Here is a 17,568-nt window from a genome sequence, read left to right on the forward strand (position 1 = left end):
AGGGGATCTCAGAAAGAGGCCTGTTGTCTTTGGTTATCATTCCAGGTTCTACAGTCACGCTTCCCAGATGTCCAAACAGGGATATGGATGCAAGGAGGAACAGGGAGGCAGCCGGTCGCATCCCAAACCAAAGACGAGCCCAGAGCCATCCGACTCCCAGACCACTGCCCCAGAGCCTGGAAGACTGCCACATACCATGTGCTCCATGCAGATGCTGATCTCGCCATCGCTGTAGAATGCACCGTAGAAGCCCACGATGTAGGGGGAGTTGCACTCGTGTAGGACCTGAAGCTCCCTTATGATCTGGTTCCGGATTGCAGGTTTGATCTCCAGGTGAATGAGCTGGGGAAAGAGAGGTAGGAGGAAAAGAGGCTTTAAAAATACACAGAGGCATGAATGCATGGATGGATGGGAGCGTTCTTCAATGCTTAAGCTCTTAAAGGCACCAAGAGAGGAGACATGCACGGCGTAACTAACAAGTTTCCACCTGACCAAAGCACTTGGTGCTAACCTATCAAGGCAGGTATTAGTACTGGACTGGAATAGCTGGAGCCAGGGGAGGGTGGCTGTGCCTCTGTTCCTAGAGCCAAGAGTGACGAAGAGGGAAGCTTACCCCTCCCAAGAACAAAGTCTCCTCCAAAAGGACCTGTGAAGCTGAGAGATGAGGGGAAAAGCAGCCTTGAGGACCGGCTGACACCCAAGGGCTGCGGGAGTGGAAGGGTATAAGAAACTGGGCATGTGGACCTCAGCTGCCCAGGAGATTGCCCCTTAACCTCTGGACCCTGAGGTAGTGGACAGCCAGCCGGGGCCTCAGGTGCCACCTTATGACCCCCTCACACTATCCCTGGTTTCATCCAGGAGACAGGTTGACAAACACATCCGCCATATGAAATGGGTACTGAGTAAGACTAAGCCACCAGCAAGGGTCACAGACAAGGAGTGCCAGAGGACGTGGGAGCTGTGGTTATCGTGGTGGGCTGGAGCAGCTAGCAGAAGCCAGACAGGAGGTGGGCCGTGGAGACGGACACTGCTTGAAAGAAGGAAGGAGTGGCCCGAGCAAACATTTGCTGGTGGGATTAAAGCTGGTGGGCCAGGAAACACGCAAGAGCCCGGCCTTCCTATATCAGGGGCCACATTCGGAAAGAGGAGGACCACGGGTGGACAGAAGTCCACCTCCAACACCGCAGGCTATGGGGCCATGGCAGGGAGCAGAGATATCACACCGCAGGGAGATGTAGGAGAAGTGCCCACAGGGCTGGAATGCAGGCAAACAACTTGAAATCAGTGTCTAGTGCATCGCTGCCTGGCTAAATGAAAGTGTTTTCTCCTGCACGGGAAAATGGCAAAGAGGCCCCCTGCATTCTTTCCAGAACACGCAGAAGGCTAAGGAAGGTCACCAGCCATTCTTTTCCAGTCTGGGGGTGGGGATGAATACACTGACACACCACCAGTGTGTTTATCCTATCAACTCACAGATAACAGGAGCTCAAAATTCAAACAGCACAAACAGGTACTGAGTGAACAGTCAGTCTTCCTCTCAGTGACCCCAGGCCCCAGATCTTCCAAGAGATAATCCAATTACCTATTCACCATGGCCAACCTGATTCAGCAACCCCACCTTTTTATTTATTTATTTTTTTTTTTAAAGATTTTATTTATTTATTTGTAAGAGACAGAGGGAGAGAGAGCAAGCGAGCACAGGCAGACAAAGAGGCAGGCAGAGGGAGAAGCAGGCTCCCTGCCAAGCAAGGAGCCCGATGTGGGACTCGATCCCAGGACCCCGGGATCATGACCTGAGCCGAAGGCAGCTGCTCAACCAACCGAGCCACCCAGGCGTCCCAACCCCACCTTTTTAAAATTTTTTTTTTTTATTTTAAGTGGCCTCACCTTTCTGGCCATGACCAGGCCTGACGGCTTGTGGGAGACCTTGAACACCACACCACCATTGCCTGCGCCAAGCTCACTGATCTTCTCAAAGTCGTCATCCTTCAATTCCCCGACCTTCTGTTTCTGGGTGAGAAAGGCCTCAAGGCGCTTCCGCTGCTGCTCATCAAGCTCCAGCTCCTCAAGCTTCTTCTGCAAGGCCTCCAGGTTGGTCCTGTCCCAAAGGGGGAGCGTGAGTTAGAACCGACATCAGAGGGGTCTCCCCCAGAGAAGTATCTGTGTGGTGGAGAGTTCCAGCTCTGGGGCCAGACGGAGAGTGGACGCAGGGGTTCTGGGGAAGGGTTCCATGCACGGTGGTTCTGGGGCCTTCACTATACCACCCGACACCCCTCGCCAGTGACACCCTTCTCCTTTCGAGGCCTCAGTTTCCTCATTTGTCAAACAAGGGAATTAGATCTCTCTCACTATGCTGCAAGTCTACAGAAGGAGCCAAAGAATCTACTAAAATCCTGAACGAGCCACCTTCATCTGCTTTAAAATCCCCCTTCCACAGGTCCTTCTAGTATTGGATTTATTAAGCTAACACCATACACGAAATAAAATCTATTTCCTAAAAAAAATCTATTTCATTAAACTGAAATTAAACCAAATCATCAAAACAGGCTCTAAACTGAATGGCAACAGCAGAAACTCCTCTCTAATGCAACCAGGTCAGGAGCCAGGTTAATCAAAGCAAGGAATCCTAAAAATATATAACTAAAGTTTTTATTTTTGCATAATATATATAAATGTGCATTTATTCACCCATCTTCTAATGTAGGTAGGACAAGGCCCTCTCTTTGAATAAAATTCCACTGGTAAGAGCCCCACACCATCCTCTCACATGAACCAGAACAATACACTATCATTTCCAATGCCTGATTCTTTAGAGTAAAAACAGACACAGAATATCAACAAAAGGGGTGCCTGGGTGGCTCAATGGGTTAAAGCCTCTGCCTTAGGCTTAGGTCATGATCTCAGGGTCCTGGGATCCAGCCCTGTCGCATTGGGCTCTCTGCTCAGCAGGAAGCTGCTTCCTTCCTCTCTCTCTGCCTGCCTCTCTGCCTACTTGTGATCTCTGTCAAATGAAGAAATTAAAAAATCTTAAAAATATATATATATCAACACAAAATTGTTAGAGTTTTAGGATTTCCCCCCATCTTAATGCTCATCTAATTGTATAATAATGTTTAGTGAGCTGGACTTACTGAGTCTTTCCAGGGCTTTTAATTAGTGGTCAAAGAAGGTGGGGAGGGGCGCCTGGGTGGCTCAGTGGGTTAAGCCTCTGCCTTTGGCTCAGGTCATGATCTCAGAATCCTGGGATGGAGTCCCGCATCGGGCTCTCTGCTCAGCGGGGAGCCTGCTTCCTCCTCTCTCTCTCTCTCTGCCTGCCTCTCCATCTACTTGTGATCTCTCTCTGTCAAATAAATAAATAAAATCTTAAAAAAAAAAAAAAAAAAGAGGGTGGGGAACCCACTTCACCTGCAGGCGTGTTTCACCAGTTTATCTAATATTTAAGTATGTTTCATAATTACAACGCCAGCCACAACCATACAAACGACGCTGGGAACAAACCGGCTCTTGGTAAGCACATAATTTCGCCGGTGGGTGCAGAGGTTAAGTGGGCAGGGCAGAGCGGCCTGCAAACTGTGCATTCAGCACGCTGATGGGCAGTACTGAGTTTACAGAGAACAGAAAAGCATTCGTTACTCCAGGGAACTCGTGAAGGAGTCAGTGGTAAAGAGCTCCCACTGTGTTTCAGGTGATTTTAGCCCTAAACAAACACGGCAACAAGACCATCATTACACACCAGAAGGCTGGAGCCCGCCCCCAACATATGCGCCCCACTTCTGAGCTTCATGGGTGGGAGTAAGCATCATCTTCCACCCTTCATTCATCCTCTTTTCCAACTCTCAAGAAGGCAGGGAGATCCAAACCCTCCTGCCACCCCAGTCTATGGGAAGATGCAACACACCTTACAAATAACAGTATACTAGCCACAGAGGGCACCAGGCTGTTCTCACCAAGCGTCTTCACTGGGGGCTCTTGGGGAAGGAAGGCTGGTGCCATGGACTGAACTGTGTCTCCCTCAAATCCGTATGTTGAAGGCCTAACCCCCAATGTAAGTATGTTTAGAGACAGGACTTTTAAGAGGTGATGAAGGTTAAATAAGTTCATGGGGGGTGGAGTCATAATCAGATAGGACTGGTGGTCATTAAGAAGAGAGGTGGCCTCCCTGCCTCTGGGCATACACTGAAGAAGGCCCTATGAGGACACCAAGAGAAGGGCGCTGTCTGCAGGCCAGGCAGAGAGGCCTCCCCAGAACCCAACCACACCAGCACCCTCATCTCAGTCTTCACACCTCCAGGACTATGAGAAAATACCTTTCTTTCATTCAAGCCAACCAGTCTATGACATTTTGTTATGCAGCCCCAACAGACTAAGACAGCTGGTAATTCTCATCCTGCTGAAAGGTTCAACTATGTCTCACAGCTGCCCCCGCCTCTCAGGGGTAGGGGCCCAGAACCAGTATGGCTGGGAGGATATTGTGCACACCTTCAGGTTTCCTGACTCTCAGGAACCCATCAATGACAACGTGTGGAGACACCTGTCAAACGCAGACAGACCCTACAGCTAAAACTCCATTGAGGTTCCGGCTGCCTATAGGGCTCAGCAGTCCACTCCAGGGGCTTCTGTCAAACATGCATGCATGCTGGGCCGGTGATGGGGGCAGGGACTGAATGGAAGGAAGTCATTCTCCTCACAGCACTGTGTACTGTTACACTTGCTCATGTGTTTAATCCTCAACAGATGCCAAACGCAAGCACAGATGGGCAAAGTGACTTGTCCAAGGTCACACAGCTACTAAGCAACAGAGCAAGCATGGAAATCTGGGCAGAGAGAATCTCTAATTTTAACCATAACACTAGACTACCTCTTCAAAAACTTCAATACTTTCAAGGAAGGCAACGTGTTGACAGGGGTAAGATCCTAGCGGGGGCCTCTGCGACAGAAGGGCTCGACTGCTCATAAAGATGGGGCACCTCCACAAAGCACACTTTGCTCCAGATGCAATCCTGCCTACCCAGCATGCACATCAAGTTCAATGCTGCCTTGCAAGTAACACTGGCCACAAGAAACCCCACCCAATAGGCAAAAAGAAGAAATGCTAACTCTGCTCATTTTCCCAACTTTGTAGAAACAAGTAATTCTCCCACCTTCCAAAAGAAAAACTTAATCTGGCCTTCCTCCCTCCTCGACCTGTCTAACCACCTCCCCCACCAGCTAAGGAGCTGGCTCCTCACTGGTGCGTTCAGAAGGCTGAGCCACAGAGGGACACAGTAAAGACTCCACACTGTGTTGCCCTGACTTTCCTGATGACCGAGGGTAAAACAGCACTGCCAAGCTGACAAGTCAATAGTAATCGGGAATCCCAGATCCCTACCCTGACTGCTAGCTATGCGAGCACGGACTGCTCATTCAACTCTGACACATCTCTGTCTTCTCTCCTGTCAAACGGAATCACAACTCTATGCTTCCTTCACCGGGGAGGACCAGAACAGAAAACCACGGGAAGAACTATGGGATTCTGGCACGCTTCTACACTAGTGTTAGGGCAAGTGCAGGTAGGCTGGAGGTGGAGGAGCTGCTGCCAAGGCAGCAACAATGGAATCCAGAAGTTACTACCTTTTTCCTTAACAATTCTTAAAACTCTTGAAAAGTTTCTTAAAGGAACTGTTGCAGAGGATGAAAGACAAAGGGTTTTATCTGAAGGTGAAAGGAAAATCCTGGCATCTCAGCGGCTTTCAGTACTCATTAAAAAGAAATCAATCAATAATGTAGCTGTGTTTAGTACTGCTTCCTCCCGTTCGGGGAGTCAGTGATGTTCCACATGGTTCCTGCCCTGCCCTACCCGAAGCTGAAATGCTTCCAGCAAAGGAAAAGGGGGGCCTGTCACCCCTCAACCACACCACCAGTCTCCACATCTCGGAGGACCTGAACCGGTCTCTTGCACAATCTTTGGTTTTAACTGAAATCAGCAAAATCAGGACTATGGATCAAGACAGGGCACTGGAGGGGCACCTGGGTGGCTCAGTGGGTTAAGCCTCTGCCTTCAGTTCAGGTCATGACCTCAGGGTCCTGGGATCGAGCCCCGCATTGGGCTCTCTGCTCAGCAGGGAGCCTGCTTCCTCCTCTCTCTGCCTGCTTCACTGCCTACTTGTGATCTCTGTCTGTCCAATGAATAAATAAAATATTAAAAAAAAAAGCACTGGAGCTCAAAACAATAAATCTCTCTCTCTCTCTCTTTCTCTCTCTCTCTCACACACACACACACATACACAGTCCTCCAGGGATCAGCTGTGATGTCTGCCTCCCATCACCCCATGCACCATAGCAGAGAGAAAATAACTCACAGCAACATGAATTCTGCACCATGGCTGTCTTACAATAAACACAAGTGCATCAAGATACAAGAAGATTATAGGTTTGAAATGGGAAGGCAGAGAAGAGCAAGAAATGTGGAGAAAAACAAGGGTTGTCATTTGTGTTCTGAAAACACCAAGGAGGCACAATGAAGTGGGTGGAGAAAGGATGATCCTATGGGCAAGAACATCTCCTTCCCTCTCCCTCATCCCACCCATCAGCTAAGCCCAAGGGCAATGACTGCCACAACTGGAATCTTGCATTTGTGGCTCCTGCATTTAAACCAGGAAGCAGCATAAAACGTAGCACAGGGAGGGACTTCTAAGACTCTACTGGACCCATTCTACAGGTGAGGAAACTGAGATCCAGAGAGGACAAAGTCACATGCCTTACGGGCAGCTAGCTCTCCCAATTCCTAGAACAGAGCACCTTTCAAGGCCCCACACTGCCATCGCCAACCCTGATGGTCACTGAGATGGGAAGCTGACCTAAAGGAATGATTTAAGGGGGAGGGAGATAACATCTGGACAACGGAAAGGGGTCGTCAAACTGCCACACCCCAACAGAAATGGGCCACAGCAACATGCCAACACCAGCCAGCGGTCTGTCACCAGCCTGAGCCTTGCTCTAGCCTGGGTGGCAGGCTCTGCCAGGAAGGAGCCCAGAGGGAAGAGCAGAAGATGACAATCAATGACCATGCTGGAGCAAAGAAAGGGTCCCAGCATGGGCAGGGGGTGTCCTCAGGGAGCTCAGGGACTCGGGAAGTTCTCTCTCCCTGTGACATTGGGCAGGGAGGAATGCTACTGGGGCTGGGAAGAAAGAGAGGAGGCAGAAGACCCAAGCCAAGGGCAAACAGTATCAAGAGACTGACAGCAACCCCTCCAACCTTACCCTGCATGACCGCCATCTGTGAGATCTTGGGCAAGTTACCACCCTTCCTGGCACTCAGTTTCCACACCCAGTTTTTTTTTTTTTAAAGATTTTATTTATTTATTTGACAGAGAGAGAGATCACAAATAGGCAGAGAGACAGACAGAGAGAGAGAGATGAGGAGAAGCAGGCTCCCTGCTGAGCAGAGAGCCCTATGCGGGACTCAAGATCCCAGGCCCCTGGGATCATGACCTGAGCCGAAGGTAGAGGCTTAACCCACTGAGCCACCCAGGCGCCCCATCCACACCCAGTTTTTAAAAAAAAGTACAAGGGGAGGAGGAGAGAAGGGAAGGGGAGAGTTGTCTAGTTCGCGGTCTCTGGGATCCAACCACACCCGTCAATTTGACAACCAGCTGAGGAAGTAGAGTAAGACTGAGTGCGTGTTCAGGTTGAAAAGCCAAAGATCTTCAAGAGAAGGGATATGGGGGGGGAGGGGAGAGAGAGATGAACTGGCTTTGGGTTCTCTACAGAGTCGAACATGGATGCGGGTCTGTGGGGGTTACAAAGAAGGTGCCTGGGTGGCTCAGTTGGTTAAGTGTCTGCCTTTGGCTCAGGTCATGATCTCAGGGTCCTGGGATAGAGGTCCACCAAAGGGTCCCTGCTCGGCAGGGTGTCTGCTTCTCCCTCTCCCTCTGCCCTCCCCTGATCATCTCCTCTCTTTCTCTCCAAAATAAGTAAATAAAAGTATTTTAAAACAAACAAACAGGGACGCCTGGGTGACTCAGTTGGTTAAGCGGCTGCCTTCGCTCAGGTCATGATCCCAGCGTCCTGGGATCGAGTCCCACATCGGGCTCCTTGCTTCGCAGGGAGCCTGCTTCTCCCTCTGCCTCTAGCCTGCCACTCTGCCTGTGCTTGCGCTCTCTCTCTCTCTCACAAATAAATAAAATCTTTAAAAAACAAACAAACAAACAACAAAGAGTCTGAGAGAGGAAGGAAGAATGGGCCTGAAGGGGGAAGGGAGTAAGGGCCAACAGCACAGCTAACCGATTCCAGACTCCACCCCAGGCTAGCCCATCAGTGTTAGGGAGTGCAGTTTAGGCTAGCCCCAAAGAGCACGGTGGAGAAGGGGTTCTGTACCCTTACCCCTCAAACCTATAGGCCGCTCTGGGAAGGAATGCTCAGCTCACTAGACAATAAAATTCTAGGGTTACATAAGAAAGAAGCCAGATGGAACAACAAAATATGTGTTCTTTTGCATCTATGTCAAATTCAAGGAAAGGCAAAACTAATCTACGCAGTTATAAAGCATAAAAGTGAACACGCTTTTGGGTGGGGGCAGTAACCAGAAGGGGACATATGATGGTTAATTTTATGTGTCAGCTTTGGCAGGGCCACAATGCTAAGGTATTTGGTCAAACTTTATTCAGAAGGTTTCTACAAAAGTGGGGTCTGTGGGGAGGGGAAAGGGGTAAGAATAACATTTAAACTGGTCAACTTTGAGTAAAGCAGACTACTCTCCATAATGCGGAGTGGGACTCATCCAGTCAGTTTAAGGCCTTAAAAGAACAAAAACTAACCTCCCCAAAGAAGGCAGTGTGCCAGCAGACTGCCTTTGGACTTAAGTGCAAGTCTACCATGGGTCTCCAGCCTGCCAGGCTACCCTGCAAACTGTGGACTTCACAGGCTTCTGTAGTTCCACAGCCAATTCCTTAAAAAGCTGCAGTCAGGTCAGTGTCTGTCTGTCTCTAATCTCTCTCTCTCTCAATTTCTATTTCTCCCTCTATATATATGCATATATCTTGGATGCTGTGGTCTGATTTTTTATTCCTTTCCTTCTTGTGTCTCAGTCTGGACACTTTTTTTTTTTCAGTTTAGATTATTTCTACTAACCTATCTTCAGGGTCACTGATTCTTTTCTCAGTTGCCTCCAGTCAGCTGACAGACCCCTTGACTTCCAATGTCATGTTTTTGAAATTTTCTAGCATTTTCACTCATCTTTGGTTTCCATCTCTTCTGAAATTCCTCATTTGTTCATGCATGTTGTCCATAGTCACAGGTTATTTTAAAGCCCCTGTCCGTTCATTTCAACATGTAGATCACCTCTGATTCTAGTTCTACCAACGGTCTTATCTCTTGTAAGTTGTTTTTCTCTCTCTCGATTCCGTGTCTTTTAACATTACACTGAATGGTACACACTGTACTAGGAGAATAAGGACTGAGGGACATCATCTTTATGCTCAGAAATGGGCACATTCTTCTGTCGTGCTGTTAGCATGTATTCGCTGGGAGCTGAGCTAGGTTTGGGTTTTCTGGTGAACACTGGTAATCTCCATGCACCACAGGCTGCCAATTTCTCCAGCAATGAGTTTTATCTTGTGCTCCGAGTGGAGCCTGAGCTGCAGAGATTTTTTTCCCCCCCTCAGCGTTCCTAATCCTCCCTCAGCTTTAAACCGTTCCGTAATGCCTGGCCACAGAGTGAGATCTTTCCTCATTCCTCTGCCCCTCCTCCAGAGATTGAGCACAATTATTTTACATAACACCCTCACATCATCTCTGTGACCACCTTTTATTTCTTATCGCATCATTGATTTGAAGTGACCTTAGCTCTCTGTATTCCTCTCCCTGTGTCACAAAGGGCCTTCTGGTGCCCAAATGCATGCATCCTCAGAGAAGGCCTGCAAAGACAAAACAGTCCATATCGTCACAAAGGAAAAGGCAGTGAGGATGAGAAAAGGGTCAGTGGGGTGTACATGTGGTCAAGAAGAAATGACTAGGGCCTCAAGCTGTACAACCTGGGAAGCCAGCCACCATACCTATGGTAGTGATAGGGAAGTTCTCTCCAGTCCTGGGCCAGCCTCAGTCTTAAACAGGCCCCGCGAACACGGACTTGCCCTCCTCTCCATGGCAACCAAAACGACCTTGCATCTGTGGCAGATCTTGGGCAGGAGAAAGCTTCCTCCTCCACCTCCAGCCACAGACCTCTACTTTGTGTTGGTGTTGAACCCAGCTTTGGGCTTAGACTCTTAAGCGGCTATGGGAAGACAAGCTTTAGAACAGCCGTTCCCCTGCCTGTTTCATAATGTGCTTCACTGAATTTAGCAGAAGTAATTTTTTCCCTTTTCCTTGATGCTGGCTGCTAATGTAAATCGTTTTTTGGCCACCTACTCTCCACTACTTGCTGACAGACGTATAGGTGAGCAAAGTCTCACAGTTGTTCTGGAAAGCAGCCCCCAGATCCACCTCCAGGGCCAGTGACATATGTAGGAAATCAGCTGCTTCTGGGTCAGCATAGAGCTGGTCTTTCACAGTGGGACATAAAACTACTAGAAAGAATAAAGAAAAAAAACATGGCATGTGGCTGCCATTTACTCTTTGCTGTAGACATTAAGTGTGAAGTCTTTGGGAGTCAGAAGACTTGGGTTCAACACAGAAAGCAATCTGTCAACTATTCACATTACTTTATCCTCGCCTGTTCTCACAGGTAAAACAGGAGAGTTAAACTAGGTGGTCTTTAAAGCCCTTTTCAGTGCTAAAGTTCTCTGATCCTAAAACCAGATTCATCCTGCAGTTTTCGAAGAACAGAACTTTGAAGCTAAGTCCCAGGGCCATGCATCTCTGCAAACATGGCGGCTGGCTTCCCAGGCCGTACAGCTTGAGGCCCTGGTCATTTCTTCTTGTCCACATGTACACCCCACTGACCGTTTTTCCATCCTCACTGCCTTTTCCTTTGAGACGATATGGATTGTTTTATCTTTGCAGGTCTTCTCTGAGGATGCATGCGTTTCGGCACCAGAAGGCTCTTTGTGACACAGGGAGAGGAATACAGACAGCTAAGGGCACTTCAAGCCAATGACGTGATGAGAAATAAAAGGTTGTTGTGGACGGGGTGCCTAGCTGGCTCAGTCAGTAGATCTTGTCTTGGGGTCAGGAGTTCAAGCTCCACAATGGGTATAGAGCTTCCTTAAAAAATAAATATAAAAAACAGTTGCTGCAGAGATACCTTAAGAATGGAATGTAAAAAATGCTGAAATCATTTAAGGTGCTAAACAAATATTTAATAGTATTGGTTAGTAAGGGTAACATTTAACTTGCTAGTCCTCCCTATTGATTTACTGAGTACTGTGTGGCCAGTACTCTACTAAGGTAGATGAGGCCCTTTCATCTAACACCACCATGATGTGATCACCACTGTCAGCCTCATTCTACTGATGAAATTCCTGCATCTTCATGTTTTCATGTAATAAATAATCTGGCAAAAACGTACAATGTACTTGAACACTGCCCTGGGGCGCTGGGATGGCTCCGTCAGGTGAGTGTCTGACTCTCCAACTCTTTGATCTCATGTGAGTTCAGACCCAGTGTGGAGCCTACTTTAAAAAAAAAAAAATACTGACCGTACCGCCTTTCAGTGGTTTCACCACCATGCCCAAAAAAGGACTAGGGCAAAGACAGTTTTGTAGGTCCCCTAATTTTCTCCAGAGGCCTGGGACACAGCTCTGCAGTGCAGGAGATGCTGGCATCATCAGCCTAAATCTTATAGGAATAGAAGCCCTGAACTGGTTTGCAACAATGAATAAAATTTAGATAGCAAAAAAAGGAGAGGGGCGCCTGGGTGGTTCAGTGGATTGGGCCTCTGCCTTCGGCTCCGGTCGTGATCTCAGGGTCCTTGGATCGAGCCCTGCATCCAGCTCTCTGCCCAGCAGGGAGCCTACTTCCCCCTCTCTCTCTGTGCCTGCCTCTCTGCCTACTTGTGATCTCTCTCCCTCTCTGTATCAAATAAATAAGTAAAATTAAAAAAAAAAAAAAAAGGAGAAAGGGTATTCTAGTGTAATCTGCTCTGTAGAAAATGGAGTAAGGCTGTGATGAGCAAAAAAAAGTGTTAGAGGAATGTCACATAAAAAAGAGGGTAGCCCAGTAGGTTAAGCCTCTGTCTTGGGCCCAGGTCATGATAGAGCCCCACATCAGGCTCTCTGCTCAGTGGGGAGCCTGCTTCTCCCCCTCTCTCTGCCTACTTGTGATCTCTCTCTGTCAAATAAATAAAATATTTTTTAAAAAAGAAGAAGGTCCTGAGGGTCAGGACAAGTGTTTCTCTTTCATTTCATTTTCAACCAAGTAGCTTCCAGGCCAATCAACAAATGTGTTTCAAAGTCAAGAAAATAGGTTTAATTAATAAAAGATAAACAGGGGTGCCTGGCTGGCTCAGTCAGTAGCGTGTGCAACTCTTGCTCTCACAGCTCGGAGTTCAAGCCCCACACTGGGTGTGGAGCCTACTTAAAAAAAGAAAAAAAAAAAAGGATAAATAATCACATATTCCTACCCTTAAAAAACCAAACAAAAGCAAACAAAACCCAAAAACACTTCCTGGAATCAAAGAGCCTTCTGAAATGATACAAACTGCCTTCCCATAGCGTGTTTCTGCAGAGAGTCACGCTGAAAAACACACGCACACACCCACACAGAGGAACCTCTGGAGTGACAGGACCACCCACTCACACAGACTCTTCTCAAATATTGAACAACATCCTGAATCGGAGAGGGGATGTCGTATTGTTGCTTGAAAGAACTGACAGACTATGGTTTCTTCAGCTCCAATGGACAAAATTTGTTTCATATTAGCCACATATGAATTAATTTCTAAAGGATCAGTCTTTCGGAGAAGTACCAAGAAAAAAAAAAAGTGATGAAATTTGGAGACAGGAGAGCAGGGTGGGGGAGGTGGTGGGGATCAGAAGATGGAGGGTGAAAAGAATAATACTGTTACTTGATGAGGACAAAAGAGGGACCTAACTGTCTGATAAAGAACGAAATTTAAGAGACTCTTAAATGCTAGCCATTATTCCCATTAACTCACTTCATCTTCACAACATTAAAAATTACATATGTTGTTCCCATTTTACAGAAACAGAAATGGAGGCCAGGAACGATTAAGACCAGGTAGGCCTGGAACTCCAAAAGTTATCTTTTATCCACACCTTGGGCAGAAGAGTTCAGGTCCTTCAAACCATCAGCCAATCACACCTGTATTTCCTGTTAGTCACTTATTTCCTTGAGGTTCCTGGAAAGGCAACAAATTAAATCTACCCAGAGAGGAATTCCTTTCAGAGGAACATCCAAGGCTGAGTCATTTGGAGGGAAAAGGAAAGGACACGGCCCAGTGAAGCACTCCAGTAGAATGAGTAAAAATTCAGGTGGCCAGAAGACAGCCAGGGGCCTACTGAGGGTGGCAGGGTAGAGAGGAGGGGCAGGAAGTCCTGGAAGGGAGAAAACACCATAGACAACCCAAGTGAAACGTCCATGAAATATGTGGTCACCATCCGAGGAACAAGGGGAGCCTTGGGTCTGGTGGTGGCCACACAATAGGTGTGTTCCTGAAAGGACCAGCTGGTTGACTGTGGCCTTAGACGATGTATTTGACCCCACCCAGTCCCTGCTCTTAAGATGACTAGGATAAAGACCTTTTTAAAACTGCCTATAGGGGCGCCTGGGTGGCTCAGTGGGTTAGAGCCTCTGCCTTTCGCTTGGGTCATGGACCCGGGGTCCTGGGATCAAGGCCCACATCAGGCTCTCTGCTCAGCGGGGAGCCTGCTCCCCCAACCCTCCACCTCTCTACCTGCTTCTCTGCCTGCTTGTGATCTCTGTCTGTCAAATAAATAAATAGATAGATAGATAGATAGAAAGAAAGAAAAAAAAAAAAAACTGCCTATGTAGGGATGCCTGGCTAGCTCAGCCAGGAGAGCACGTGACTCTTGATCTGAGTTCAAATCCCATGTTGGGCATGGCACCTAGTTAAAAAAAAAAAAAGAGAGAGAGAGAAAGGAAGAAAGGAAGGAGACTGCCTATGTAGTAATAGCCCATGCCACTCTATGACTCAGCAGTGCAAAGCTGCTCTTCAATGAGAGACAGAAGTACAGGACCCAATGTGACAGTCATCTTGGACCTCATAACCCAGAACCATCAGATCAGTCAAGTCCCCAGGGCAAAAAGGGAAAGAGCCAATGCTCAGAAGCACAGCTAAGGCAGGAAGATACAGTCAGAGGTAACACAGACTGAAAATCTGTCTCTAATTCAAGTCCACACAAAGAAATCATCAATTCTCCAGACCTGTTCCTTCCTTAAATACATGAACACACGTTTATGACAGCTTGGCCCTTCTCCTTAATCAAAGTACCCACAAGAGGGGTCAACAAACCTCACCTCTGAGAACACATCATCTCTGGACGAAAAACCCCACTCCCTACATCACTGTCTGGCAATGAGCAACAGAAGCCGGTCTCAAGACCACGACTAGAAGTCCGTACAAGTGCTCGCTTTGGAGAAAACTACTTGTCAGGCCCTCAAATCAATAGCAGTTGGCCTGTCACAGTCAAAACCTACCTGGCAGAAGGAACATCACAGACCAGAGAGAACCAAAGCTGACTGTGCTGGCATCTGTATTCTAAAAGTGGGGGAGGTAAATGTTTGTGCTAACAAACCCCCACACAACAGAGGCTACCAGAGGACCAGAAGGATTGCCCATAGTTTAAAAGGGCCTGATCCTCAGCCACAGCATAAGCAAAAGCAGGCCTAAACAGCATGTAGAGTAGAGCTGGAGAAATGATTAATGCTGCAGAGTAAGATGGGAGAAGCCTATTTGGAGAGTGGCTATAAAGTGAACCAAGAGGAAAGGAGGTACCACGGCAAAGGGGCAAAGGTCATTTAAGACCAAAGCTAGTTACCACCACCAGATGTTAAGCTGTCTGTACTGCTAGAATGTAATACACCCTCCCTACACCAGACCCTCAGTCCAATCTGCTGTGCACGGAAATAGCTTTGTGTTTATTTCATTCTTATTGTTGTTTGGAGGAAACCAGGAAAAAAAGGGCCAAATTCCAAGCTGATTCAACACAGAGCAACAAGAAGAGAAAAAACAAAAACGGGAACCATGGGTCCCAGAAAAGCAAAAGTGACCATGAGAATGTAAAGCTGCAGGACTGCTCTAATCTAGAGGAGGGCAGGGGAGGCTGAACAGACATCTGCCTTATACCCATTTACACCCACAGCTGTGAAAATGCAAGGCGGCTTTATCACAGAGCAGCCACTGTGGAACAGGCACTATCTGTGCTCGAGGCTAGGAGGGTACAGATGAGGAAGACTTAGGTCCCTGCCCTCACCAGGCATTGTGTGTGAGTGTGCATGTGTGTGTGCGTGTGCGTGTGTATATGAGAGAGAGAGAGACAGAAAGAGAGAGAGACAGAGAGGGTGACTGGGAGATAAAGATATAGAGATGATGGGGCACCTGGCTGTCTCAGTCAGTTAAAGTGTCTGTCTTTAGCTCAGGTCATGATCTCAGGGTCCTGGGATCAAGCCCCACACTAGATTCCCTGCTCATAGGGGAGCTTGTTTCTCCCTCTCCTTCTGCCGCTTCCTCTGCTCGTGCTCTCTCTCTCTCTCTCTGTCAAATGAATAAATAAAACCTTAAAAAAAAAAAAAAAGGTAAAGATGAAAGAAAGAAACAGGGATCACAGTGCAAACCAAACACAGGGAAGGATACCAATGGCAACAGGGTAGACCATAATGCTGAAAGTGAGGTGGGCAGAGGGGCCTTTGAGAACAGAGGTAAGCCTCCCCGTTCCATATAAGACAAGGAAGGGAAAGAGAAAGTCAGCAAATTTAACGCCCAGGTTTAGTCCTGAAGGATAATCCAACTGTTTGCAGCAAGAGAAAAAGCACTGCAGGCTTGGGCATCAGCACAGAAGTTACAGGCCATTCCAAGTGGCCAGAGAGTAGGTGCATCCATCCAGAAGGGTGGACAGATGAGGCCAGAGGGTAAGCCGGGGCTAGACCATGATGGGCACAGTACACCAGGCTCAACAATCAGGTTTGAGGAAAAGGAAGGGATGTAGGGGAGATGTTGGTCAAAGGGTACAAACCTGCAGTGGAAGATGAATAGGGCCTAGAGACATCATGCAAAGCACAGTCAACAATATCGTACTAAGACAGCAAAGCTGCTAAGAGATTAGATCTTAAATCTTCTCACTACAAAAAAGACATAATTATGTGATATGATATGTTAGCTAAGGCTACGGTGGTAATCATATCACAATACATGTATCAATTGGCATGCTTATATGTCAATTATACCTCAAAAAAGTAAAAATCTTATGTTTAAAAAAAAATTTTAAAAAGAGATGGTCCCGCCACACCAGGCTATAATTAGAATATTCGCCTCAGGGTGTTCAGGGTTCAGCAAAGAGCAGTCTGACATCTTAGCTTCTAAAAATGCCACAAGTTTTTTGTTTTTATTTTTTTTTAAAGATTTTATTTATTTGACAGACAAAGATCACAAGTAGGCAGAGAGGGAGGCAGAGAGGGGGAGTAGGCAAGCTCCCCGCTAAGCAGAGAGCCCAATGCGGAGCTCAATCCCAGAACCCTGAGATCATGACCTGAGCCGAAGGCAGAGGCTTAACCAACTGAGTCACCCAGTCACCCCTTTTTTTTTTTAATTAAAAAAAAAATTATATGCCATAAGAACACTTTTTATATCTTTAAAAATCTAAAATACATGCAAACCATCAACAATGTGAGCAGGACGCAATTTAAGTGTGTGGTTTTGGAGTCAAATCACCTATAAGGTATACTGTGCTTGGGTAAAATAGACCTGCGGATAAGTGCGAAAATTCTATTTTGGAACCTTCACAGAAATGGAGTCAAGAGCTCTGCATCTCAGAAGACATACAAGTTTCCTTGAGACAAAGAGTATGTAGAAATCTGAACTTTAAAAGCAGCTGAGCTCAGCTTTCCAAATCCTAGGAAGCCATAGGGATCCTCTTCCAGATAATTAAACTCTCATTACCTTGTCCAAAGACAGACTCAAAGAAGCCTTTACCAATATTTCTCACAGTGATCTATTGTCCTGGATCCAATTCCTAAACCCAACAGTGATCTGCATTACTGCTATTTATACAATCCACGTACAAGTGGTGGCTGCTTTTCCAGGGATGCCTAAAGCTCACCAAATTCAGTTCACCTGTTTCCTTTCCTACATGCCTTACTGAATCCCAGAGGCTATTTTTATTCGCAAAATTACACTGTGAGTAATTTACCTCCAATGTACAAACCTTTTGCTTTTACCAAGTGGAACCAAGATTATGGAAACAACCCTAAACTTGAAGTCAGGAGCTCTGCAGCCAGTAACAGTCCATCTAACCCTGAACCTTGAAATAAGACTACACTCTTGTCCCTGTATCATGAGGGACTGTTAAGAGCACCTGGAGAGACAATGGGTGACAATGTGTTCTAAAACAGGTAAGTAAACACATCAAAGAGACCAAAACAAAACAAAACAAAACAAAAAACCCAAAAACCTTTCTT

General features: G+C 47.0%; 1 protein-coding gene across 1 annotated transcript in view; it reads right to left on the reverse strand.

Annotated features, from left to right (window-relative positions):
* MAP2K1 (mitogen-activated protein kinase kinase 1) overlaps nt 1-17,568 on the reverse strand; it is a 79,452-nt gene that overhangs the window by 38,200 nt on the left and 23,684 nt on the right. The window contains exons 2-3 of the mRNA XM_082737120.1: nt 1,888-2,098; nt 196-342 (exon numbers count right to left, since the gene is read on the reverse strand). Coding sequence (XP_082593246.1) covers nt 196-342; nt 1,888-2,098 — 358 coding nt within the window. The remainder of the gene's footprint in view (nt 1-195; nt 343-1,887; nt 2,099-17,568) is intronic.

Source organism: Mustela nivalis, assembly GCF_964662115.1.
Source record: "Mustela nivalis genome assembly, chromosome: 6".
NCBI lineage: Eukaryota > Metazoa > Chordata > Mammalia > Carnivora > Mustelidae > Mustela > Mustela nivalis.